This window comes from Aythya marila (assembly GCF_965140915.1).
Source record: "Aythya marila genome assembly, chromosome: 1".
Taxonomy (NCBI): domain Eukaryota; kingdom Metazoa; phylum Chordata; class Aves; order Anseriformes; family Anatidae; genus Aythya; species Aythya marila.
The window spans coordinates 171,624,803-171,651,896 of NC_139042.1; the positions used below are offsets into that span (position 1 = coordinate 171,624,803).

Consider the following 27,094-nt stretch of genomic DNA (forward strand, 5'->3'; position numbering starts at 1 on the left):
TAGAACCAGAGGCTACTTTTAAATGAAATCATTTATTAAACCAATCTGTTTTATAGGAGGTATATATATATATATTTTATCATTAAGACAACTTCAATGAAATGACTATCTACAAAAATGACTTTGATTGTTTTATTTTCATGTCACCATACATGAACAGATGGATTTTTATGTCTTATGAAAACATTTTACTCAGTATCAAAAATGTACACATTTTAATAACCATTTCTATGGTCTGAAGGGATTTTTACATTTAATTTCAAAAATAAGTGTCATTTTATTGCCGTACATGTTACAGCTTAAGCTTAAATCATCCTATACATAATAAAAGTGTTGTGTAGATATACGGGCAATTTTTCATGTTGTCACATACCTTCATTTTCAAGACACGGAAGTAGGGCATTTGCATTTTTCCTTTCTTTTTTAAGCAAAGGCTAAAATATGTACTGATGTGAGCACAAAGCAACAGTTTTTAAGAACAAAACCAGTTTTAATGGCACAAGAGTTAGCATTTTTATAAATTAACAGCCAGAGTTCTTGATTATGGAAACAGATACATGAGATTCCAGTCCTTTCCTCAGGGCTTTGCTCTCTGGAAGAATACCTGTCAAAATTTATTAAAAAAAAAAAAAATAATAATGAGGAAAAGGAATACAAACTTAAGACATGGCATGTTTGAGATGTAAGATAATTAGATAGAGCTCATTTTCTACGTTAACATAATGAACCATGAGTTACAAGGATGTGACTTGTGCTATTTGATGACATTTACACCCTCAGAAATGACACATTATCTATAATTACAGGATAACTTTTTTTTTTTGTTATTTCAATTATTAAGTAACACAAGTCACAAGAATACCAAACTACTGAGGAAATGGCAAGGTGCAAAGCATAAGTGCAATTTTACAGATGTAGTTTGTTGTTACTGCTCCTTCTTTCATGTAACTGCTTAAAGATTATACAACTGCTTTTGCTGCTTAAACGTTCACTGCAACTAAAAGCTTATATACAATTTTAGTCTCATGTTAGGACATTCTGTAGTTCCATTTTACTTCAAGTACGTGCCATGAATGAATTATGTGTCAATGTTCAAATGGAATTAAAAATGATCTAATGAAAAAAAAAACAACAAACTTTTACCTTTAAGTAGTTTTTAAAAACTTTAGCATCAGGCTGCTGAAGTGCTTGACAGAATTCCTGTAAGAGAGAAGAATGAAATACTAAAGAAGTAAATGAAGCACAAGACAACCTGACATATCAGGAGCATATAAAATATCTTGTATGTATAGCCATTGATCTTAGTTTATATTTTTCTTAATGTGTAACCAAAGAAAAGCATGTTATGGATAAAAAGAAAGTTGTAAAAGAACTGCATTCTGGGATGAGGAAAAACTGTATAGTCAAATACAGAATATGAAGTTCACTTCTAGAGGAATAGACAGAAGCAAGGACTGCAGTAAAGGAGATTCTGAACGTTTAACTTTTCTCGTAACTTTTGGTGGCTTTGAAATGAATACTTCAGGCAAACATTTGCACTTCAGTGATATTTCTCACACACACCACGAAGTGACTCTAGATTACAGCAGAACATGTCTGCCACTTCTGAAAGTTGCACTCTTAGACCAGAAAACAACACTGGGGCAAGCAATAGGTAATACTTGATCCTTATGTATATTTAACACCACTTGAAAGTTCTACAGTTTAGGAGGCATTCGTACTTATTAAAAAACTTCAAGCAAGCTTGATTACTACAGCACCCAAATTAATTGCAATTTTAAATTCTTAGGCTACAGCTAACACTTTCTTCACAGCAATGCTTACCATATGGCTAACAATGCTTAATGTTGAGACAATGGACAAGTGTAAAGTCTCACTTTTGAGAATCCTCTTATACTATCTACTACTTCAAAATAAACACAAAAAATCCACACCTGCTTTGGTGTAGTATGATATTTTGGCAGTAAATCCAGTGCTGTGGCTTAGCATTGAATACAGCCTTTATTACCACACTTGGTGTACATTCAACATTCTTCGTCATTTTACTTTTGAGTTATTATAAGTTTCCTGATATTCAAGTACGAATTTATTTGTATTGAAGTAGGAAGATGACTTTTTTGCAAGGTACTCTTGCAGTAATTTCACTCCTTACACTAAATGAATCCTATTCCAATAGGCAGTATCAGAATAATTTTTACTGAGGGATAGTAGGAGGTTAGCTTTGTCAGTATACATTTTATTCCCATAAAAAATTTCTGCACGTTAACAGTTTTCCAAACGTTCTTTTGGGAATTCCTACCTGAATTATCTCGGGAGCTACTTGCAAAGAAGGCAAATACTCTTGCTGAAGATATTGAATGCATTCAGGACCCTAAAGAAAAGCAGCACACAATTTGTTCAAGTATATTTTTCTATATACTTATGGAAGGCACAGCCCTATACTGCACGGTACAGAAGAGTTTTAAAATAGATGGTCTATGTGTCTATTTTACAGAGAAGCTATGTGTATCAAACACCAAGCGTTCACAGATGTCTCAGATGTTAGGAAATAAAAAGAATTATCCTAATGTTGGCATTAAGAATTCAACTGCATTTTGGTATCTTTTGTTACACAACAGAATGCACTGAAAATTGTACTGAAATAAATTTACAATAGAGTCAATTTGCAACATGTCAATTGTAAAAGTCAGTTCAATAAGAAGGTCCTAGCTGGAGAAAAAGGAACACAGACCCTAAGTTCTTCTCAACACAATCTCCTCTCTGAAAGTTTGTTAATAACTCCAGAGAGAAGGTAGCCAGCAAGTTAAAGGGCGTAGCAGTAACATGGACTCAGAAACTGCTTGGTTTCCCATCTCTAATTGCTCTTTCATGTTAGCTGAAGTACTACATTGAAAAGTATAAGGCCTATTGATCACTTAAACACAGCAACAATCAAGCGGTTGGATTTTTCTCCCTTAATTAAGGAGTCAATATTTTGCAGTATATTATCAAGACGTAGAAGTACTGGATTCTCTATTCCTACACAGCATTATATTCACCCTATTAATTTATATACAAGTAGAATATAAATTAATCTAAATAAGTATCTGATTTCTAGAAATTAATGAAAACATTCAAAAGAAGCCTGCAAGAGTTACTCCTTGTAAAGTATTCTGTAGCTTACCCTTTTGAGATGAATTGTCTTTAATGTCACTGCACATTCTGATAAAGCCTGTAACGTAATGCATAACGTTAGAATGTTCAGTTAGTCTGTTGGGTAAGTATTTACATCCAAAGATCCTAAAGTCAGTCCCAAAACAAGGGCTAGTTTATGCCATTGTTGCCTTCTTTTCCCTCACCCAAGACTAACAGCCTCAAACTTTACTTCCAGTTTTTGTTCCTCTCTAACCAGAAAGTTGTCTGTCACAGCTGAACCCTAAACAACCTAAGGAAGAGCTACCTGTTCGTTCACTTTCACTGAGTGTTAGTTTGCATGTAATACAGATCAATGTTAAATTCTCAAACCTGCAATTCTCTAGCTTGATTTTGAGCATAGGTGAACTACAGAATACAGTGCCACAACATGTAAAAAGTAACCATACGAGTACCCCATTAAGAAAAAATAAGGTATTTTCTTTGTAAGACAAGTCAACCATTAATACAACGTGGCCATTATTCTTTTTCCCTTCAGTCTGCCTCATCGCAATGAGAGTAAAAGAAAAAAACAAACTGTGATACATACCAATACTGTCTGGGCATCTGCTAAGTCAAACGTTTGCTTCAAAGGTGCTAAGAAACATGCAGGTACAATGTGCTTGTAGACAAAGTCTGCAAAACCTACTGGTCCATCTTTACCTCCTGAAAAGAGAGATAACATTTCATGTCCTACTGGTGCTTCGCAGACGGAAGCAGCTTCAAAGGAATTATGGAAAGAATCTTACCCCAAAGCTCCACCAACTTCGAAAGAATAATAAAACAAGTCTTCTGTGCAATAGGATCTGGGTAATCCACTGCTCCTTGAATGACAGTGAACAACACACGCTCCACATTCTCTGCACCTTAAACACATTAAAGGGAGCTTGTCATTTAAACCTGCAACCTAGGAGTTTCTGTACTACTGCACAATTTTTTGTTTTTATTTTTTTAAAGAATACTGACCTGGAAGATATGTTTCAACTTCAAAATAGCCTTTTTTTGCACAAATTTCAAATATTTTTGGAAAGTTTCCCCTACGATGCAAGACAACTCTTATTTAGGTTATTTACTTATTTATTTTCAAAGTTTGGAGATGCTTTTCCCCCCCTATTCTGGCCTTTAACACACATAAAGATGAGGGGGGGGACCTTGATCTGCTTAGAAATCATTTTTCTCCTCTTGACCCAAACATGACAGTTAACTAAACTAGGCAGCACCCAAATAATTCACTTATCTTCCAATACAGGGAAAGGTGATTTTTTAAATCATACTTCAAACTTCTGTGATGCTTTTATGCTTATTTCTATTTGATTCCTGTAAAATATATTGGCCTATTACAACTACCAAAATGCCTCTTTCAAGAAAGCTTTTACTACTTCTTAACACCATCCTTTCCTTTTCCATTGGTATTACAAGCAGTTTAGGATGGGGGGAGGAAGTTGGAGCTCCAACTATCAGATGAGTTTCTTTAAAGCTTTTTAAATCCCTTCCCTTTTTGATGGAATCCAGACCAAGAGAATTACTTAATAAAGAATCAAGACACTGGACACTTGGCTTTGTATTCCTGTTACGAAAAAAGAATTAATTTGCATTTCAGAAAGCTCATTAAGTACGTATTTAATAAGTCACAATACATTTAACATAGTTGTTAAGATCAGGTGATAGTAATAAAAATTACAGAAGTCACTGATGTGTATTTTTGAAAATGAGCAACACAGAATTACAACTGGGAGTTGTGAATGTCCTTCCCAAGCAGCTTCAACACTGCAATCTGTTTTTAAATTATTTTCTAGGGGAAAATATTGTTTAATCTCTGATTCACCAATCAAATACAATAATGCATGATGATGCACAAAGCATTCTTCTTATAAACACAGTCATCATACTCAAAATGAAAAAAATGAATAGGAAGAATATGCCTACTATAGTTGGATTTTACAGACCCAAATTCTTGCTAAAACAGGTAAGTGTGTAATACCATATTTGCATCAGTCCATTCTATCTAACATAGTTCATAGTACTTGGCAGGAACTAGGCTTGCGATTTTAGCAGACAAAACTTAGAGGACAACCACTGTAGTGCCATCGTCAAGAAACTGAGCTACTTACCTTGATTAGCTATGACTTCACTCATTCCACTGCCAGTTACTGTCTGCAGAAAAGCAAAGTAACTCCTCCGTAACATTTGTTTTTCTAAAGCAGCAGACTGGTCATTTTCTTCTGCTGGAAGGAGCAACACTTCAAAAATAGCATGAAGTAGTGGCATAAACATCTGTTGCAGAAAAGGTGAAACCTGTGTCTGGGGAGATTGGAAGAAAATATGAGCTCAAGCAGTTATAGAAACTGACACTTGGAAATTAAAACTTCAGGGCTTGTTACAATTCTCAGCTTTGATTCACTTTCAAAGTCAATATTTTCATGTACCAAGTACATACAGCAAAGAAAGTCACATCAGGGTCACCATGAACATTATTGCATCTTGACTTATGTGCCACCTACTTCAAGTCTTTTGTACAAAAATATCTAGTCTCAGCTAGTCTCATTCAGAGTTGGAACAGAAGCTTTTGCCACATTTCTCATCCTTCTGTTCAGGCAGACTATTTCTAAGTCCCCAAAATATAAAGGTGGGCTATTATAAAGTCACTGCAGTTACAGAAAAGTGTACCTCTAAGATGTTAAAACCAACAGCAGGTCACCTTTTTCAATACTTAAAGAAAATTCACCTGATCTGAAAAACTACTGCAATTACAGAACAAGCTTGTCATTTATGTCCTACCTGCAGTCAGAAATACACATGGGCACTACAGCAGTTGAACACTAACGACTTGAAAAACTGAAGAATTCCTTGGGGTTGCTATTAAGCCATACCTCAGAGTTACCTAAAGGCACAACTCAAATGTTTATTTCCTAGTATTTGAATGAATTACAGTAGAGGAGGGTGAAGACCTTAAAACCAAGGTGGACCTAATGAAACTAGAATCTTTATTTTAACATAATGTGATAAAAAATGGTACAGTACCATAAAAAGTTAAGCGTTACACCTGAACTTGGTATTCATCCAGTCTTGCTCCTGCAAATTTTTTATACCTTCTTCACCATAGACTACCATTAAATATCTTGATATGATTTCAGCACAACTTGTTGAAATGACTAGAGCAATTGAAGTCTTCTTCTCTAATCTCCCAAATACTTTATTTTTCAAAAATTCCTTCTCTCTGTAGATGTATACTCCAAAGAAAGGCCCACATACCAGATTTACACAAGTGTATTATGGCTTTGTTTACTCCTCACAAAACACATTTCTTCTTCTGTTTATGAGTTTAAATTTTGCGTTCTGCTGAAAGACTTATTTAAACCTATTTAAGTAACGGGTTAGTTAGTTAATGTGTTTTATTAGCTTTGCATTTGAACTGTTGAAATTAGGACTAGGTAACCCCCAAAAGGCTGCAACCTGAACTGTTGCTAGATAAATTGATGGTCCCAGTCTCAATGCACATCTCATGCCTCAACCTCCATATGTATTTGTTGATCAGTTTCAAATAGTGCGTTAAGCCTCAGTGTACATTTTGGGCAACAGCACTGCACTGAGATCTTGTAAATCATAAAAAGTTAATTGTGTCTATAAAAAATTGTGCTGCAAGTAATACTTTATTTTTAAATATTAAACACAAAAGTTCAGAAACAACATAAAATATTGAGATTAATCAAAGAAAAACAATTAATTACTGTGAGTCTAGCAATGCATGCAAGTAGTTGAAGTAGTTGAAGGCTGTTCACTATGAAGAGTCATAGAAATATACATTATTAATAAATGTGAGGCAAGGTTCTGACACATATCACCTCTTTGCTGGTTCCAGAAAAATACCTATTCATCAGTAATTTGACTCCAGAAAGCTTATATAACATCATACCTTAAATTTCGCTGTTATTTGGTTTATAAGAGGAATGAATTCCTGAAGATCTTTTGCTTCACAATCTTTAAGCATGTGTTCAGAGGCAGAAGGAATGAATGGAAGAACTTCTTCCTCTAGGCAAATAATCATGCGGTGGAGGAAAGTGCGGACACCGCTTCTCAGAACTTCCTTTTGTAACGGACAACTGAGAGCCGGCAAAAACGTTTGTAAGCAGTCCAGATATACCTCAGAGCAGCCACATTGTTTTACAGTTTGCTTATTGCTGAAAGCCTTGCTGGTTCGGCTGTAAAAGCAACACACCGAGTTTTATATAAGCTCACGTTCTATATAACAGAGAAGTAGTAACACTGAAAACAACGTATGCTTTAAAATCCATAGACTGGACTAAAATATTACATCTTGTGAAATGGGAGCCAGACACCAGAAGAAAAATACTTGATATGAAGTGGCTATGCTTTGGAAGCTTTTGGAGAATTAAATTCTAACAAGTCACAATCAACATATGATTAGAACAGCTCCAGACAATTACTTGAGGAAAGTATTTCATAAGGAAGGGTATAGATGCTGCTGGTTCATTATCAAGTTGCTCAATATTCTTGATATACATCCTTAACAGCCTTTTTTAAGGGGACTTAACTCATTTTCTGGGCTACTATAAGAAATTCTACAGCCACTAGGGATTTTCTAGATTGATACAACACAGGTAGAAACTCAGACCCTCCTTCCAATGAATTTTTTCATTTAAATTACTTAAAAATAAATTAACTTTTACTCAAATCAGAAATACATGCAGATATTGTGCAGTACCTACCTAGCAAACCCAACAGCATGATTGAGGCAGTCAGCCAGTGCCATCTGTCTGTCCTCATCTTGTGCCATCATCAGCTTTTCTAACAATACTTTGAACTTCTCCATCAGTGGAGTCAACAAATTCCTCATTAGAGCCTGCTTTCTTTCTGCAGAGTATTCACTGTTAACTATTAATACTCCAGCTGTTTCATAAATGAAAAGTTGATCATCGCTGCTTAACAGAGCTTGGTAACCATTTTCCTAAAATGGAAGACAACAGACGTAATTCACTAAGTGTCCTCTATCAAAGTCACTTTCTCTTTAATCACAATTTTCTTTAATCTCTACAGTACAGTTACAATACTTTATTTATTTCTTTTTCTACCTAGGCAGAAGTGTAAAGCACAGGCAAAACATACTTAAAGGAACAAAAATGTTTATACAATTCAAACAACCTTCTATCTACTTTTCTTTTGCCTATACACCCAGAAATCCAAAAAAGTAAGATTCTTAAAGTTAGGTTCAAATGTAAACATGCAAGTCATCCCCCTCTCCCCCCAGCATCCAAGACAATTATTTGTGCTTAAATGTTTGTGTACTAAGTTCACAATTCAGTATGTATTTGGGCACACTGATGAATAACCACAAGCCCTATTTATTACAACAAATGCTGTAAATACTCACAGGAGGAGAAAGTTCCAGAAGGTCTTGTATTCTATTCAGAACATCTTCAATAAAGGGATTCATTTGTTTACTGAAGTAAAACAAAAGTACATGACACTATTTAGAAGTGTGTGCATTTTTACAAAATTGCTGCCATTTTCCATAAGGTGTAAAGCTTGACATTAAACTACCTTCCTAATACAGAACATCCCTTTAAGTATTAGAGCACAGTTTTAGAAAAACCTGGGTTATGGATATGGTGCTTGTGGTGGGCCAAATAATACATGGTACAAAAATAAGCATTTATTTTTTTCCCTCATTCTTTAAAAATATGCATAAACAGCATCACTCAGAGTAACTATTTTCATTAACAGTTTAAAAAAAAAAAAAAAAAAAGAATCCTGTAATCTGTTCCATCTTGGAGCTTCTCCTGCCATGTTTGTGAAGTAAGACCAACAGGACAGGGCTATCTGAAGGGCTCTACTGGCCTGAGTAAACTCCAAGTATAAATTTTGTAAACATTCAAATCTCTCTCATCTGTGCTTACAGAGAGGAAAAACAGGCAGACATCTATATCATTGATTAGTTTCAACATCTAATCAAAATCGGATAAATATATGTATTCAAATTCTTCATTCTATGATGACAAATTTGTCCACTGCTACGTTGGTATTACATAGTAAGACTACTCTGTTAGGGCACCGTTTTGTCATATTACTTCACAGCAGTCCATTTAAAGCCCTGCCTGTTTCCGTGACAGCTGTGATGCACCTATTTTACCACACATAAGTCTTCTGCAGGATTTGAATACATCTATAGCAGCTTTACTCACTTAAGAGACTTGACAAATCTGGAAAAAAGGTAAGCTGTTCGACTTCGTACTTTCGGACTTGTATGGCGAAGACCACGGTGATCTAAAAACGCCATCTGCAATCAAGAAAAGTACTTCAGCTTACAATCCCTGAACAAGGTGGGGAAAACTAGTCATTGAAACATTTAAGAAAGCCAGCATCTTTAGTGATGTCCAGAAAAGAAGAAAAGTTCTTAAATATAAGAAAACTTATCTACACTTACTAGTTGAATATGTAAATTAGGAGGAACTTACTAGAACAGTTGGAATGTGCTGAGGTTCAACAGCAAAGAATTTTTCATATCTAACCACAGTTTCAAAGAATTCCAGAGTCACTGATGTATGCTGATAGGCACTAACGCCAGAAGTCACTAGCTACAAATAGAAGCATTAGCAAGTTAGTACTTTACCCATTTATAGCATTAAAATAGTACAATGTAGTTGAAATGCTGGTAATTAATATAAGTCATTTGAACTGAAACGTTTCAGTCTTTATCATCGTTTTTAAATAGCTCCCACATCACACATGCTTACCGTTCTCATCATATCTTGCAAAGCCGTAGCTTTTGTAACATCACCAGAGAAGTGAGCACCATGAGATACAGGAAGAGCCTCAGCCAACATATACAACAGCCTTATCGCTACCTCTACTTCCATAAATCGCGTAGTCTGCCAATTTCTAGAGAAACAACAATAAAATCACATTAGTCAACAAAGATTATGAAATAATCACAGTTCCACCACACTAAAATATTCTTTTGAATATTCAGACACATAGCATAAAAAGAGTAGGTTTCAGCTAAGAAAATAAATACTGTAAGACCTAATGCAGTATTTCAGGATGCTTCTGAAGACCTTATCCACAGATGTAACACCTCTCCATCTGGATGTTACCAGTTTTCTTTGACCAGTTTCAGCTTAAAAGCTACAGATTTTTCCAAGTGTTTCTTTAGGCACAAAAGCCTACTTTGATGTGTCAACAAGGCATTCACCTTCACTTAAAGAGAGTGCTCACTGAAAAGCAAGGCACAAGGAAGGCACTGGTGACACTACATTTTGACTTGTATACAGACAGCCATCCACCTAGCCAGGCACCTAGCTTATTTACATGCATAGGTCTCAGGATTGGTTCTGTTCTTTTTGTAAGAATTAAACAAAAACTTCACTGTTGTTTCTCTTCTGTATCCAACTTTATTTTTGAATACTATTGCTAGCAGAAAAACAACTTTCCATATCTCACAAGCATTTCCTGGCAGTGTAAAGTGAACACTTGTCCAAATGGATGTCGTGTGGGTCTAAATGACAAAAATGAACAGACACCCCGAGAAGAACAAAATACAGATACCATTTAAGGCTTCCAAGGAAAGCTTCTTCTTTCTAAGAAGCTGAGTAAAAGATTTTTTATCATGAAGTTACACAAAGTCACACTTAGAGAGTTGCAACTAGCTTATTCTGCCAATAGGCTTTGCCTTGCTACACCATGCTTATGTTTAGTGCAAACCCTGAGAGTAAGAAAGGCAAAAAAGCTAACAGAATTGTATTCATGTAAAGAAGTTAAAAACCAAAAATCTTACTGAAGTGTAGTGTTAAAGACTCTGCGGACAGATGCCAACAGTAACTCTGGTGAGACCTGAGCAAGTCTGTCCAGCAATAGTTTCAACTGCTTTCTGTACTCCACAAACATTGCTTCATCTTCACCCTACAAAACATTCACATCAGTTAAGTACATATTTGCACACTTAAATACATCCAGAACTGTTTTAGACAATTGCACTTAAAACAAAAATGTGTACATATATGCGAACACCACATCATGCTCTGAAAATTCAATAATGCTCTTGCAACATAACAGCTAGCTCCTTTATTGTCTGGTTGCAATATGTTGAGATCCATTGCATTCAGTCCAGAAACACGCTAAAAAGGCTTTCCAAACTGAAAACTAGCCAAAAAGTGTAAGAAAGAAAATGCTCCTGGCAAAGCATTATTGACCTGTTTCTTGAAAATTGACTCATTCCTCATGAAGATGTTCTTCCTCAGCATCTTAGTTTTAAAATGAATCTGACAGGAACAGTGAACCTGGACTACACGTAGTCCATGTTAATCTCTAAAACCATTGCTCTCAACAGCCCAGAGCAAAATGCCTAACACATTCAATCATTACTGCTGGCTGGCATGGGCAGAAAGTGAAATCAAAAGAAATTCCTCCTCTTTTAGGCTATTTTTGCAGGGGTTTGGCCTCCTCCACTCAAAGTAGGTCAAGTAGTATCTCTGAAGTGTTTCATTACACAACGCTTCTCAAATCTTTTTGCGTGACAGCAGAAACGTGCAAACTCTGAAAAACACGCCAGCAGTGAACAAGCCAGCTCAACAGCTATGTTTAGCTAACAGCACAGTCGTATTTACTTAGGAATAGTTCTGTACAAATGCAGCCAGAATTACTCTGTTAACTAAACTGGCTTGGATATCCTTTTACTATGTTGTTTTATCTTATGCAGATCTCAGGTTAAAAAATAAGCTTTCTACACAGGAAAAAAAATCAGTCTACAGACCTTAGCTTTCTACTTTTATAGCCTTAGCATACAAAAAATATGTTTTTTAAAACATGAGAAAGTTTTACTACATGTAATTTAAGTTGCATTAGCCTGTTTATTCACACAATACCTCATTTTCAAAGTTATATTCTTCATCATATGTCAACTTCTTCATAACAGCCAACATGATTGCCTAAGATAAAGAAGAAGACAGAACTAAGGGTAGAAGCAGAAAAGTGGTAAGAAGCAACAGTTAAAATCCTACAGCAAAGAAAAACATTAAGGCAAACGTTAAAATATTTGTAAGCGTTTAAACCCCATTTGAATTATTATTTTCTGAGGTTTAACAGTATTAACAGCCCATATTAGAACAGACTCTATCCAGAAAATACACAGATGCCATTCCAGATGAACGGTATGCATGACTTTGAGCTCTGTCTAACAGTATTATCTGGCTGTATTTCCTGCTTGTAATCCGTGCTGTTCAGTTCACACTGAAAACAACAATTAGAGATGACTGAACTAGGCAGAGGAAGCTAAACAGGATGTCTGAGATCATATTTTAAAAGAGGTAGGTCAGCTCAGCCATCACATCACATTCTCTAATACCTCACCACCTCCGAAAGGTGGTTGTTAATCTGGCAATAAATAAATAAATAAATAAATAATCTGAATTGGTTCAGCAAAGGGTTCAAGAACAACAGCCATGACCAGCAAACAAGAATAAGAACAGCAAAACCTTCCCTTTTCCACAGCAGCAAGTTGTTAGATCTGTCCAAGCACTAATGTGTAATTTCACTTTATCAGGGACTGTCTGTAAGTCCTAAAACAGGAATAAAGACTAGATCTAGTCTCTACTGAAGTCTCAAATGCTAAATGTATCACTTTGGTGTTACAAAGCACTTATTATTTTTATGTTTTAGAACTTTGATATAATGTTTAAAATATATACAGTACACAACTCCATTCACATTTTTCAGGATGGAGAAAAACTGGACAACAGACCGACACAGCTAGCTAAAACAGATGTTTGAAAATCTGTTATACTTTAATTTTCACTTTAGTTTAAGAGTTTGTTCTGGGGAGCCTACAAAAATATGTACTCGATCTAAACATTCCAAATGAACAGAAAGCTATCCCAGATAACTAAAACTGAGTCAGAGGCAGCCTTTTCCTTATGTTTATTACAACAACAAAGTGTTAGAAATCTGAGAGGATATTCAGTAGCACCAGGTAACTGGGCAGGACATTTCCATGTTCCTTACACGTGGAGTGGACTCACTAAATGGTAGAGAAGACTCAGCAGAATTATAACAGCTATTTGATCAGTGTTACAGAGTACCTGATCCCTATTCCTAATACCAGATTAAAAGAACTTGCCCCACCATTTGTTAAGTTCTGTAGCTGACAGTTTTTTGTTTTTATTTCAACTACAGAAAATGAGATCTGTGATCATACCTGCAACAACTTAATTAGTATTTTGCTATCCTCTTCCACTACTGGAGGTTCTAAATGTAGGTACCCATTAAAGTCAGGTAAGCAATCAAGAAGAAAAAGGGGTAAATAAAATAGTAATAAACTTCTGATGAATTCATCGTGATGTTTTTCTTTTTAAGTGCAAAAACCGTATGTTCTTTAACACCAAAACAGGCTGGTAAATTAAACTTGAGTCAGTGAAATGAAATTCTTGGTGATCTTGCATAAGCAGGCACTTGCAATAGTTTGAGGAAGAACGTGGTCATATGGCAAGAATGTGGTCAGGCTTTCTATTGACACCAAGTGTCTGCATCGTATGTAAGCATTCTCTGCTTCTCTACAGGAAGTAAAATTAAAGAATTAAAAGAATTACAAAACGTCGATGTGGTATGCTTGTAGCCAGAAATGCCTAGAAACAGCTGTCTTTTTAAGAATTAAAGATGTAATCCTGCAGATGAGAAAAACCTTTGCAACTTCAAAAGGCACAATAAACAGGATTCCCTTTCCTCCCATTCAAATAATGCACAAGTTAAAAGTGATAACTTCTTAGGTGCAAAATTTTAAAGGAATGTTGTTAAGCATATGATTTAAAGCTTGGTAAGAAAGTCAGCCAAAAGACTTAGACTGTTTCAAAATTTTCCTGTTATGAATTGGATGAAAGAAGAAAGATTGGTACAATTGCTTCTCAATTAAACACAAACCCTCAAGAAACTTACGAAATAATTATAACAGGAAGTTCTTCAGTACAAAAGCAACTTCAACATAATCAGAGTTCTGGACAGCACCACCTTCAAATTTTAAGTGCCTTAACGTGTGCTGCAGTAGTAATTTGGTTTGAACAGGAGAGAGAAAGTATCAAAAATAAAAGACTCAGTAACACTATCAAACTTCGGTTACCTCATCCACTTTAAACAAACATTAAACAAAACCAGATCCACATAATCTGGACATTACCCAAACTCAAATGTTAATGTTAGAACAGCTCAGTTTTCTTTTCAGTAAAGGAAAAGGAATCACAGCAGTCAGCTACATGAGCTTGCAGAGCCTGCACCAACCAAGCCAATAATATTTAAATTGGTACATCCGCATTGGTGCAGAAATGTCATAGGGAAGAAAAAATGTAAAAACTGCTGAAAAAACAAACAGGTAAGTTTACGACTTCCAAAACTGGACACACAGTTATTTATTGATTTTGGTGACTAATGTATAAACTGAAGCTTAATGCAATGCTTAGCATGTAGCTGCTCATCATAAGGACAAGCGTTATATTCGAACAGCAGCTTTTCATAAGTTTAACATCTGATACCATCAAGGGTTGAATTTAATGACAACTCTTCCCATATTTCTTCCATTTCTTTGGGATTATGGCAGGTTTCAATAAAAAATACAAAGCTTCAGGAGAAAATGTCTTCTATCTTGGTCTTCTATCTACGCCTACCAAGATAGGCTTAAGGTACTGAGGGCCCTTGGGAAGACCAGCACTTAAATAGCTTTCATCTTTATGCACAACTCAACAGAGGCTTACTAATTAAAGAAACAACTGCAGGTATTGAGTGGAAGATGGAATATATTGTCCTTACTTTTAATTATTGTCATATGAATCACAGAACGGACAGGGTTGGAAGGTACCTCTGGAATTCATCTAGTCCAATCCCCCGACAGGCAGGAACACATTGCACAGGATGGCATCCAGGTGGGTTTTGAATATGTCCAGAGAAGGAGATTCCACAACCCCCGTGAGCAACCTGTGCCCATGCTGTCACCCTCACACTAAAGAAGTGCCCCCTCATATTCAGCCAGAACCTGCTGTGCTTCTGTTTGTGCCCACTGCCTCTCATTCTGTTGCTGGGCACGAATGAAGAGAGACCAGCTGCCTCCTCTTGACAGCCTCCCCTCAGATATTTATACACATTGATGAGGTCTCCCCTCAGTCTCCTCTTTTCCTGCTGGCAACACTCTTCCGAATGCAGCCCAGGATACCGTTGGCCTTCTTGGCCACAAAGGCACATTGCTGACTCATGGTCAGCCTGGACATTTTAAGGCATACAAATAATACATCATTTGTTTCAACAAAAAGAAAAGTTCTGACACAAAACGTGTTTTTGCAATAAGAAGCCTTTGTAAAGAGAAAGTCAACACTTACCTCTACATTAGCTTTTTGTTGGTCTGAAAGTGCAGAAAGCTGTAAAAGAAATTTCAAGAGTTACTTTTTGTATTGTAACTCCTTTGCTACTTTCCAGTAGAAAAAAACAGGTTTGCTTTTTGCATTTTTTTAAACAGCCATATGATCTACAACCCTCCTGTCCATTATTGCAAGATTTAACACAGTTCCTACAGATTTCTAAATAAAACTGAATGTACTGAACACTAGTTACTCAAAAGGTTGTAAGTCTGCTTAAAAAAAATATTAGCTTCATATATTCCCACAAAATCAAAAGTAAATAATACATCAAAAATGATGTTAAATTGAAGCCAGACATATTTACTTGTTTCAAGATGTGAAGGTAGTCGTAACAAAAGCCGATGATATTAGATGAGATGTCATCATCTTCATGAATGAGCAGCTGCAACATTAGGGACACTTTTGCTTCAATAGCTTGCAGAGTGTCTTGAGCACTCTTCATATCACCATTTTTTATCAGTTTAGTCCAACTAGCTATTAAAGCTTGCCCCATTCCATTGACCAGCTTCGAAAATCTGGCCAGAAAATCCACATCATCTTCCTGTAAGAAAAGATATCCGATTAAAAATACTAGCAGAGATCAGGTTTAAATGGCATGAGCTTACCAATGGTACTACCCACATTTAGCATGTAGTAGAAGTAAAACCAACATTTGACTCCCAGATGGAAAGTATAATTATCTGGTTTGTGTTCTCCGGAGATTAGAGAGAAAAGGAAAAGCAATGCTAGGGAGCTGCCTGCTCTCCATTATGCAAAAGTAGTTTGCTCATCTCTTCAAATTAGCTTGTTTCACTTTTTGCTTTACAGCAAGAAGCTGGCTAGCAGGTTCAAAATAAAAGAGGAAGCACATAGCTACCATAAATTTTAGTCTGTATAAGAGGAAAAACTTTATGGGAAAACTTCAAAGAATTAACAGCTGTGCCTTACTTAGAAATACTGATAACAAGCAACAGTCAGTACTGGCTGTAAAAGCGAGTGATTAGTTAATATTTATGGCTTTCCTTTGCAGAAATACATTAATCAGAATTGAGAAACACTGCTAGATCAGTCATCCCAAATGGATGCTTTAATCCCTGTCAGAGCCGTACAAAGGCAGAGCAATACCAAGTCTCTCTGAAAGACTGAGATCTTCAGAGGTTTTTAGAGAAATGACTCCTGAATGGATGAATGCACATTTTTTGCTTTCTAAAGGAGCACATATTGGATGCAGACTTCTCAATAAAGAGAAAACTGCCTTGTAATCCAAGAACTAAGAACTAAGAACTAAGAACTAAGAACTTCCTCTATCTCCATAGCACATAGCAAACAGTTATTCCTGAAGTACTACGACCTCATGGGGAATATGTGTTTGGTTGGTGGATGTATTTTTCCAGCTCCCAGATAAGAATTTCAAGCCTCATGTCTGATGGTGCAGCCATGCATAACAGCACACGTGACCTGAAAAAGTTAGACTAACATCTTGCACTAAAAACTTCTGCCTTGGCTATATTCTTAAAACACCTTGGCTAAAATATCCATTACAGAGTCAATCACAATGGAGGATACAAGGCAACAAGTCATAGAAGTGATATAAACAGTATGCACGCCACGCTTCAGGAGAGGAATAGGAGTTACAGAACACCTTCTAGAACAAAAAAAAAAACAAAAAAAAACACCTCATGCTGAAGACAAACAAAATGCAGTGACTGTACTTTAAATGAGTAAGGTACATTAATAAAGAGCTGTTAATTTAAGTATGAGAAAAGTGCAAAAAGCGTTTAACATTGACAGAGAAGCACAGCTAATTCTCTCGATATTTGTGGACTTAGTTTGACAGTTTTCTGTTAAGCTGCTTATTTAAGAACCGTCTGAAACCTCATTCCTATTGTAAAAGCAATTTACAAACCTGATCAATACTGAAGAGGCCAGCAGACTGTAATACTTGACATAAAGATTCAACCAATTTTGTTTTATCAATTGGGTCCATTCCCTTATTTACAATTTCAAACAAACAATCACAAGCTTCTTCCCGGAGAACTTCCACAGACATGTGACCTAGCAGCATATTTATAAACCTTTGGGAAAAAAAAAAAGAGTTTATATTTAAAAGTACACAGTAGCATCATATAGAAGCTTTGTATTATTTGTGTGAATATTTAAAATGTCTTATTAAAAAGAAACCATTATAAAGTCTTTTGTACTGATTAAACCCAGCACGTTACACATTTTAAGGACAACTCAGCAAACTCTAAAGTGTCTATTTTTACCGTTATATCAGTTTGGCTTGCCAAGTCAATTGCTCTTCAGAAACAGAAGACCCAAACATTTATATGCAATTAAAATCTCTATTCAAAGACAAGTTTTAATGTAGTTCCATAGAAATACAGACAACATACTAGCAAGTCCTGTGCTATCTCCTCTCCCCCCAAAGATATCCCATCAAAAAATCCTTACCTTTCATTAGCTATCAGGCTCAAATCTATCCAGGATACATAAGCTCCAACTACTTCAAGGCACTGGCATGTCAACTCCGAGTTATTATACTGATAGTTTTGTAAGATTTGGTACCACGATTCCACCAAACTTGGAATGCACTGTTCCCTCATAGTATCTTTTAATAAAGTGTTCCTACGAGCCTCCTATCAACACAGGAAACAGGATAAATCAATCCTGTCACAGATCAGCAGCATTTTTTCAAACTAGTATCATTTTTGCACCCAATACCAGAAACTCCATGTCATAACTAGATAAACAACTCAAATCAAATGCCCAAAAAGAGCATTTTTTTTTCTTGTAAGAAAAGAAAAATGCCCTAGTTTTCTCCCCCCTTCCCCCTTTTTTCCCCCCCTTTTTTTTCCTACCACAATGCCCAAACACTGAAGAAAGGCAAAGGAGAAAGAAGTCTTCCAGATGATTAAATGGACTTTTGATGTTAGGACTCCTTCAAAAACGCAGTAGTAGAAATTAACGTTATAAAATGAGTCAAGTCTAACATTATGTTGGCTAACTCAGCTCCTTACTTTTTGTTTGCTTGCTCTTCACGCAAAAAATGCATTAACTGAGAAGTATGGAATCAAAAAAAGCATTAAACAACATATGGCTTTGGATCTAAACCACCTCATGGCTCCAAGGCAGAGTTGTCATAGGAAAGAAAAAAAAAAGAAAACTTCTGTCTTCTGCTGCAATTAGCGAATTTTTTTGAACTTCAAAACAAATATTAACGTGAAGTAATAACTTGCCTCTGATGTATGAACAACATCCCGGTCTACCAGCTCAGCGTCAACAGCCATCAGGATTCTGAGGTACATATCCACGCCTCGTGGATTAAGATCAACTACTGATAGAATATCAAAAAAAAACTTGGGCCATTTTGTGAGATATTCAGTAACAAAAAGCAATGCAAAGACTTGTGCAGCTTTGTTGCGAATAAAAGTCTTCTCAGGCTGGGGATTCAGCATCTGGTAGAAAAAACATACTTTATTTGTAAATTTTTACTAAATTCGAGAAAAATCAGATATGCTTGTTGATCTCCATACAGTGATTAAGGTACTGCTTTCCTCCTTTTATCAGCTGAGATTTATAAAAAGCCTTACTTTCTAATGATTTTGAAAAAAAAAATTAGCTAAGTTATAATGAAGCAGGGAAAACATTCTTGGTGACACAGTCCTAAGGTTTTCATTCAGTACAAAAATATTAAGCATACTATTAAAAAAATAAATGTCAATTTGGAATTGGAATGATATTGGAAGGAGAGCCAGAGAACGGCAGGTGTAGGCAAAGACTTGCATCAGCTCACTGCACAGTTCTGCAGATTCCAAACTCTTGGGTCCAACTGATACTATAACTTCAGCTGCAGTAACTCAGTCCATAAAAAGAGTAGCCAATACACTACCACAGCATTACCAGAGCAGGTAATGCGAGCAGTCTCATCCTTTCATTTACAAACACCTGCCAGCATTCTAAGTAGACAGGACACAGGCCAGGAGTGTTGTGAAAACACAATTACCACTCCTGTTCTAGACACTCAAGGACATCGGGAATCTAGATTATACCTCTCTAAAGGGAAACTTTAAATGCTCCTTACTTCGCACACAGTAGTTAAACCGCAATCATTATCTGACATAAGAATTTTATATTTAGTGTTAAGTTCAAGCACAGACTTCCTTACAAGATATAATTAAAAAAAAATCTAAAAAATACAAGCATCTTAACAGTTTTTTACTGTCTCATACTGCATATCTTCAGGAATATATTTTTAAACTCAAATGGCAGATTAGCCACTTAGCCTGCACTGAATGCACTATGTTAGCCTACCGTGCAGAACTGGTGTAAAGTAACACACCTACCTGGGCTTGCAGCCATGTTATAAGCGTTTCCCTAATTAGCTGCTGCTGGACTTCAGTAAGTTCAGAGTATCTGAAACAAAGCATGAGATCAAACTATGACTGCTTCATGGAAAGTGCAACATTCGGTAAAACAAAAAAAAAGTTTAGTAACTATGCTACACATTAGTGTAAATTAAAGATTCCTAGAAAAAGGAATTTACACAGCTATTAACATATTAAAATTCTGAATAAAAGATGTATTAAAATAAGGAAAAACATTTTGCCTGTATTCATGCTTGGAGATATAATTCTTTAATACCTCCTTTATCAGAGTAGGAGTTTGAAATTTTGCAGGAAGTCTGCCCTTCTACAAGGGACAGGACTTATGACCCTAACATAAACACACCTTTGACTGTAAGCCATGGGGAGAACGAATAACATTTGTATATGCCCAAATTTGATTACTACGCTATTTGAAGACTCTGACAATAGTGATCACAAGGAAGTCCTTCACTGATCTGACCCTACAAGACATTTATTACCACATGTACGTCAAAACAAGAAAAGCAAAGCAAGCAAGGAATTCTGCTTTGCATCACGCACAAGTCTTGGCAGAATTCTATGTTATAACCAGCCCAACTCAAATACTACCCACACATACTCCTTCTGAGGACTAGGCAAGTTGAGAAGACTCTTTCTGCCATTCCTTCTCCAGTGTGCTATAGCTCTGGAACACCCCCTGACAGAAATGTCTGCTGAATGTGATCTCAGTGTTCCTGTCAAAGTATCTAGTCATTGAGGAGAAGAAAAAAGCAACCCCACTGAAAACACGATGCAGGAAAACGAGAAAAAACATTGTAAGAAGCAGATGACAGAAGTGACACATGCAGACGAAGGCGGACAATGAGGTAAGACCAAGTTAATAAAATCTCTAAAAGATAAGGCTTTAATTCTTGCTCTGATACGTAATTGTGAGCCTCAGTTGCACTATACATCTTATTTCTATCTGAAGCCTGGCCCACATGTTCAGTGTATTGCAACCAGCCACACTGATATCCCAGAGGCAGACACCTCTGCTGTGATGCTGTAGCCCAGACACCAAAGGAGCCCCAAGTATGAAATAAATATAGCTCCACGCAACTAAACTTTTGCTATTTCAAATTATTTTGTTCTAAAATCATGAAGCTACAGTAACACTACACAGTGAAAGCACTACTTCCTCACATCTCTGCCATGCTTACTGCATGAATAAGGCTTTGTCTGGAGTCCAGGATTCTGTACTGAGTAAGGCTGCTGTTTGCAGGACTTAAACTTTTTATTTATTTATTTTTTTGCAAAAATCAACGGGAGTGTGGAGTAAGGCTTAAAGGGCAATGCTAAGTAAGTTTCATTCCACACTTGGTGATCAGGTCGGTGTTGGGCAGTCATGAGGCAAGCATTAGACTAGCTAGGCAGAGCATGCTGCTAAGACACCAGCTACTCCTCTCCCAGGAAAAGCTGAAGGAATACAAGAAGTAGTCCTGGGCGATGAATTAAGCTCATCAACCACACTGAGGTAATGGTTTGCAGAATAAAGGTTCTGAAAGCTTTTATTCAGGAACGACATCCCATTTTAAGTCTATTTGCAAGCAGAATAAAAAGAAAATCAAAAGAGTGTTATATGGTTGCTATCAAGAAAGATTACTAACTTGAACTTAATTTGATGTTCCAGAACTTGAAAGCAAAAGAACTTGATGTGATCATCACTAGAAAAGAAGACAAAATTCCGTTAGATGTGGCAGTATGGCACACTTCTCTGTGAAGAACAAAATGCCTCATATATTACAACCAGGTGGTGCCTTTGGCAATTCAAGAACTACTGTGCACTAAAGATAAAGTCTATGCAAAACCAGCAAATATTCCAGCAATTCGTTTGATAAAAAAAATGTGCAATGTTGATATTCCCTCTTATAATATTTTTTTCTATATTCACCAATTTATCATGCTATGAGTTTGGCATTGAACATCAACTACAATACGTATTGCATCCTGCCTTTAAAAAAACTAACAATTGTATGAATCACTGTATTTTGGTAAACAGAGACTACAAAATGCTTTTTTTTTTTTTTTTTTTTTTTTTTTTTTTTACAAATGTTGCATGGTTTTATTAGTCACTGCATAACCTGCTGGAGTCTGAGAAGCTTTAAAGAATCTTTTGAAAAAGAAGTGTTCGCTATAAATCACTGATATTATTTGGGAGAGATACATCCCTGAGTTTCCTTCCAGCTTGCATTACTGTATGACACAGCAACACCCTATTATTTGAGATCCAAATACACAACTTTGTACAAAAATAGGGATGACGACACTTTGCATTTTGAAAAGGGCTGAGGCACTGTTCCTTAGCTTAGTGCATATAAAGCCTATATTCTCACAACAGCATCAGCACTCCTCCCCTCCCCAGAACTGAATGGGGATGCATTCAGTGAGCTCGAATGCATTTTTTTTTGTCCTGGATTTCGTAACGCAGCAATCTTTAAGCTACCAAATTAATATTGAGTTTTATTTATACATTATTCTTCCTTGAAAGACATTATATGGAAATCACAGATTAACAGTGATACTAAGAATGGCATGAAGACCGTATTAACTTTCAGCAATTTACAGTTTGCTAATTATGCTTTAAAGATAAAAAAAAAACAAAAAACACCCCAAAGACCCAAACATACTACTAGTGAAAATAAGCAACGATTCTTATCCACATTACCTGTATATACTCTGAGCTAATGCTTCTGCGCAGACTTGCCAAGCATCCTGAGATATCTTGAGCTGCTCAAAGTAGGCTAGCGCCTGCAAATATTCAAGTAAGAACCAATGAGAAAGCCAAAAAAATACAAAAACAAACAAACAAACAAAAAACCCACAGCAAGACATCTTATTCACACTTGGACACACATTTAAACACCTCTCCTTCAAAAAAAACACAAACGGTATTTGGAAAGAGGCTTTTATGTGGCTTCCTCATTACCACAACACAAGTGTTTCTCCAAATGTTAACCCTACAGGTACCCACCCCCACTGTACATTCAATACAAAGGTTTCTGTTACTTCTATTTAAAAAGGTCAGATTCACAGAACTGGTGAGGTTAAAGGGGATTTCTGGTGATAGTCCAGTCCAAACTGCCTGCTGAAAGCAGGGTCAGCTAGGAGAAGCTGCTCAGGGCCTTGTCCACTTGGGTTTTAAATACAACTTCCAAGGGTGGAAGTTCAAGTCCAAGTTAAAAATTCAGGTTTTTCACTGAAAAAATTCACTGAAAAATCTCACTATTTTTGTTGCACAGTTTTGGTTGCCTTCTGCATCTCAAGCAGCATTCAAACACAGTCATTCACTGACCACCTGACAAACATCAGTGTGTGAACCTATTAAAGAGACTGGAAAGAACTGTCTACTTCAGTCAAGTTGTAGACACCCAAATTGTTAATCAGATCTTCTAAGAACCTCCTGAAAACAGCTAACTCAATCCAACTGCTTTAAGATTTAGTGTGCCTTGCTATACAAAACAGTAAAATAATTTTTGAAACAGATTTGATTGACACGTTATTTTAAGCCTATGAAGGCTTGTCTTTCAAGCTTACTTTTTCACTAACATAACTGTTTACATTCAACAAAGTGATTATTCAGGGAGTTGAAGATCTTAAAACAAGAGTTCATTGTAGACAGCACTGGCAATATCCTTCTACTGAACAGTTGTAATAGCTGATGCTTGAGATGCACTTTACGTAAAGTCCCTTTTTGCATGAATAGCAAAAAAATATGTCACCTTTTAGTATAAAATATTTCAGAACTATGCAGATTGCATGGTTAAAATGTCAAGGAATTTGTAAGCTTCAAATTTGATAGTCACATTCTGTTAACAAAACTTTAAAGTTTGGCTACATCCCTCTTTTCAGGAAGGACAAACACCCACAATAAACATATTTACCGAGCTGCTTAGCAATACCGGGATGCAGCAAACTACGTTTGTGACTGCCTTACACATTCTGGGATTTGTTTCATGAACACCAAAAGATATTGAGTATCCACATTTCTGAAGGATTTTACTGAATGTCATCCTGTATGCAGCAATGAGTAAGCAGAACCCTTTACTCATTAAATAGTTACAGTAATGCCTTGCCACATCAGCATCTCTCGTATCACATAACTGTTACCACTTACCATGATTATTTTCTTAAGTTACTCTAAGCTTCACCACAGTTCAAAAACTGATGTTTCATTACAAGACACTGAAGGTAGGCAATCCATTCAAACAATAATAAAAATAAAACCACACAAAAAAACAATCCCCACCTAAGAATTAAAGGGCAATTTTAAGCAACTCTGTTTCCAGTGGCTGCTTTTCATTCTGTGGGAACCTGCATAAGGCACTGAGCAACAAGTACAGGTAATTGAAAGGACTGGAAAAGCCAGAGCCCAGAGAAATAAATTCTGTGCATATTAACTGTAACTTCACGGAGTTGGAAACAAACTCCTTCAGCTTACATGCATGCCTGCAACATGACAGTTTGCACATGCCACCACAAACCCTTTGTGCTGGTTAACCAGATAACAATCAAGAAAGTATTAGACTTTTCAGTGAAGCAACATCCCAAATTATTAGAGAGATACGCGAGTTAATTACATACTCTTTGTCTGAAGTCTGCATCAGCATTTGGGTTTAGCCCCAAAAGGGCTTGTTCATCCATCTCTACTGCTATACGATGTGTTTCCTACTCCTACTAACAGGTTTGCCCGCTTCTTCTAGAGGAGAGCCTACGATCATCTGAAAACAGAGAAAGAGATTTTATTTGCTCAGCACGGCAATAAAAATTAAACGCAGGACAGCAGCAACCACAGACGTTTGCACACAAGTCGCAGACACCCAGCACGGACTCCCCCACAGCATGAGCATGCATTTTTCTGATATGGAAAACAAAATTCAAACTCCTTCAACCACCCTTGGATAACAGAGAAGGGCCATAAGGTGAAGCACTTAACTGAGAGGCTGGAACTTAAATTTCAAGCACGTGAAGACTCATCATGATATGACATAAGCATAAATCATCTACTTCAATGATACACAACAGTATTTTTTTACCCCACAAGCTTAGCAACTGCAAAACTAAGCTTCTCTACTCATCTCTAAAATATTGTTAAGATGCTTCATAAAACCATTTGTAAAGTATTTCCCCTGGGGAACAAACCCATTAGGAGGTCTTTCTTCTAAAGCAAGGGCACGCTGCAGAAGTGTCATAGATGTTAACCACAAAATACATCATACTGAGCTGTTAACAAAGCTGCCTGCTTCTGCTAATGGGTGCTGATTTACTAGTGATGATTTTTATTTAGAAATTTTGGTGTAAAACTAACAAGCAAGCTGGACAAATATTCCAGAGATTGTGTCTCTATAAGCTGTTCTGTAATGCTCTGGATAAAACACAGTGGATTAAAAAAAAGTCTCTGTCAAATACGCAGATGCTGTCAGACAGCAAGAGGGGACAAAAATCCACCTAGCCATCAAAAAAAATTCCCACGTGGTAACATCATTAATCAGGCCTGAAGCAAGGCCTCGTTATGTAAGCACGTAGGAGGCAGGGGAAAGGAAGACAGACGAGAGGAAGAGAGGAAGCACAAAGTAACTGTGGTCTGAAACTGCCTCCATGCCTATAGGTAGGATTTCCGATTTCTTAGCGTGACGTGCCCGGTGCGTGCTCTCTGCGCCCTCCCCCCTGAAGAAAGTGGCACGGTGACAGCGAGCTCGCCTGGGAGGGAAAGCCCAGCATTTGCTGTGACATCGGACAGACATTCCTATGAGAGCCATTGCAGAACCTATGATAAGTAAATGCATCACGAAAGGCAATTTAATACCCCAAATTAAGCGGGCGCGCACACAAAAATGCAGGTTGTGGCAGCACAGAAACCAGAAAGTCTGGAACAAAGCAGTGACTCGTGGCAAAACGAGCTCTGCACGCTGCCTTACGACACACAGCAATCCCGCGCGGGGTCAAAACCTTTAGGGATTAGCGCTGCTCTGCTGAGGCTTCTCCCTCTGCGTCCCCAGCTTGTTTTCCCCATAACCAACCACCAGAACAGCCAGACGAGGGGGGGAAAAAAAAAGTAAAACGCTGTAGGAAAAAATGCTTTTTTGGACAGCATCTTTCAGATGGGGCCTGGTCCACACACGGTTACACAAGTAGAGCTGTTTCAACTTACAGCAGCATATTTCTGGCATATTTTCCCACTGATATCACTGGATCCTTGGCCTGAAAGACAGGAATCTTCCACACACAGGTGACAGGCTCTGCTGTTACAAACAACCTGGCTCAAAACGCGTTCTCCTCACGTGTCCAGCTACCAGTGAGGCCAGGCGGTTCTGCTAGCCTCGCATATGCTCCGTGAGCACGTTTAAGATGTGATCCTGTACCAAATACCCTTTCCTGAAGGTTTTGGATGGACTACCCCGCTCCTGAGGACGATTAATGGGCCAGCTTTCTGAAAAGGCCCGGCCAGCCAGCCTAACAGCACAGCTTCTCCTGGCACCTGGGTTTAGCTCAGCGAGCCGCTTCTCCTGCACAGATGCATTTTACAGAGAAATTACGCTTGGAAAGCAGGGCCTGGCTGCAATTTTGAGATAATTTACCAACTCAATCGAAACATACAGCCTGCCGTAACACCAGGCACGCTGTTAGAGGCAGTTTTGTCTGCAAACAGCGCTCGCCGCTACCCTGGGAAGTTACCGCAGGGCTGCGCGGCAGGCGCTGCCACAACACGGCGGAGTTTCGCCTCGCTGCTGTTGGCTGACAGCGCCTCGCAGGCGGCCCCGCGGGGCCCAGCAGGCGCCGTGCCCGCTGCTTCGTGTCCCCCGGGCCCCCCCCGGGCCCCTCCGGTCCCCCCCGACCCCGGCGGCCCCTGACGGGGAGCGGCGAGGCCCCGCTCCTGCCCCTGCCCCTCCCCCCCCCCCCGCCGTTACCTTCCCGGTCACTGCGCCATGGCCGCGGCCGCTCCCGCCCCGCAGCTCCGGGGCCGCCACGAGCATAGGGAGCGGGCAGGGCCGGGCCGGGCCGCGCCGCCTCGGCTGGCGGCGGCTGCAGGAGGAGGAGGAGGAGGAGGGGGAGGAAGACGCCCAAGGGGAGGCGCCGCGGCCCTCACGCGTCCGGGAAGAGGTGCCCCCGCCCCTCAGCGGTGCGGCGGGACTA

General features: G+C 37.8%; 1 protein-coding gene across 3 annotated transcripts; it reads right to left on the reverse strand.

Annotated features, from left to right (window-relative positions):
• Positions 1-27,041, reverse strand: XPOT (exportin for tRNA). Of its 3 annotated transcripts, none has more exons than XM_082771140.1 (25): positions 26,869-27,041; positions 24,545-24,681; positions 22,629-22,711; positions 21,571-21,627; positions 19,904-19,973; positions 18,797-19,015; positions 18,012-18,196; positions 17,464-17,632; positions 15,883-16,119; positions 15,540-15,578; positions 12,051-12,113; positions 10,964-11,088; positions 9,924-10,068; positions 9,645-9,764; positions 9,372-9,466; positions 8,561-8,630; positions 7,899-8,137; positions 7,085-7,370; positions 5,283-5,472; positions 3,921-4,037; positions 3,722-3,837; positions 3,164-3,211; positions 2,300-2,371; positions 1,144-1,200; positions 1-604 (listed from the first exon to the last, which is right to left on the reverse strand). In XM_082771140.1, exons 2-25 carry the CDS (start codon positions 24,602-24,604, stop codon positions 578-580), a joined length of 2,889 nt encoding a protein of 962 aa, XP_082627266.1. In that variant the 5' UTR covers positions 24,605-24,681; positions 26,869-27,041; the 3' UTR covers positions 1-577. The 3 variants fall into 3 exon arrangements, 2 of the variants coding, with proteins under 2 accessions (XP_082627266.1, XP_082627267.1); XM_082771141.1 differs by lacking the exon at positions 26,869-27,041 and adding an exon at positions 26,112-26,718; XR_014318419.1 differs by lacking the exons at positions 1-604; positions 1,144-1,200; positions 2,300-2,371 and adding an exon at positions 4,138-4,208.
• Positions 27,042-27,094: the final 53 nt, after the last annotated feature.

Bases quoted from the DNA above. Each gene is read 5' to 3' on its own strand.
- XPOT (XM_082771140.1), bottom strand. From the start codon at position 24,604: ATGGATGAACAAGCCCTTTTGGGGCTAAACCCAAATGCTGATGCAGAC. The intron at 16,120-17,463 runs GTTTGTAAATTG...CTTTTCTTACAG, and splicing joins GCCTCTTCAGTATTGATCAG to GAAGATGATGTGGATTTTCT. The intron at 10,069-10,963 runs GTAAGATTTTTG...TTGTTTCTCTAG, and splicing joins GTCTTTAACACTACACTTCA to AAATTGGCAGACTACGCGAT.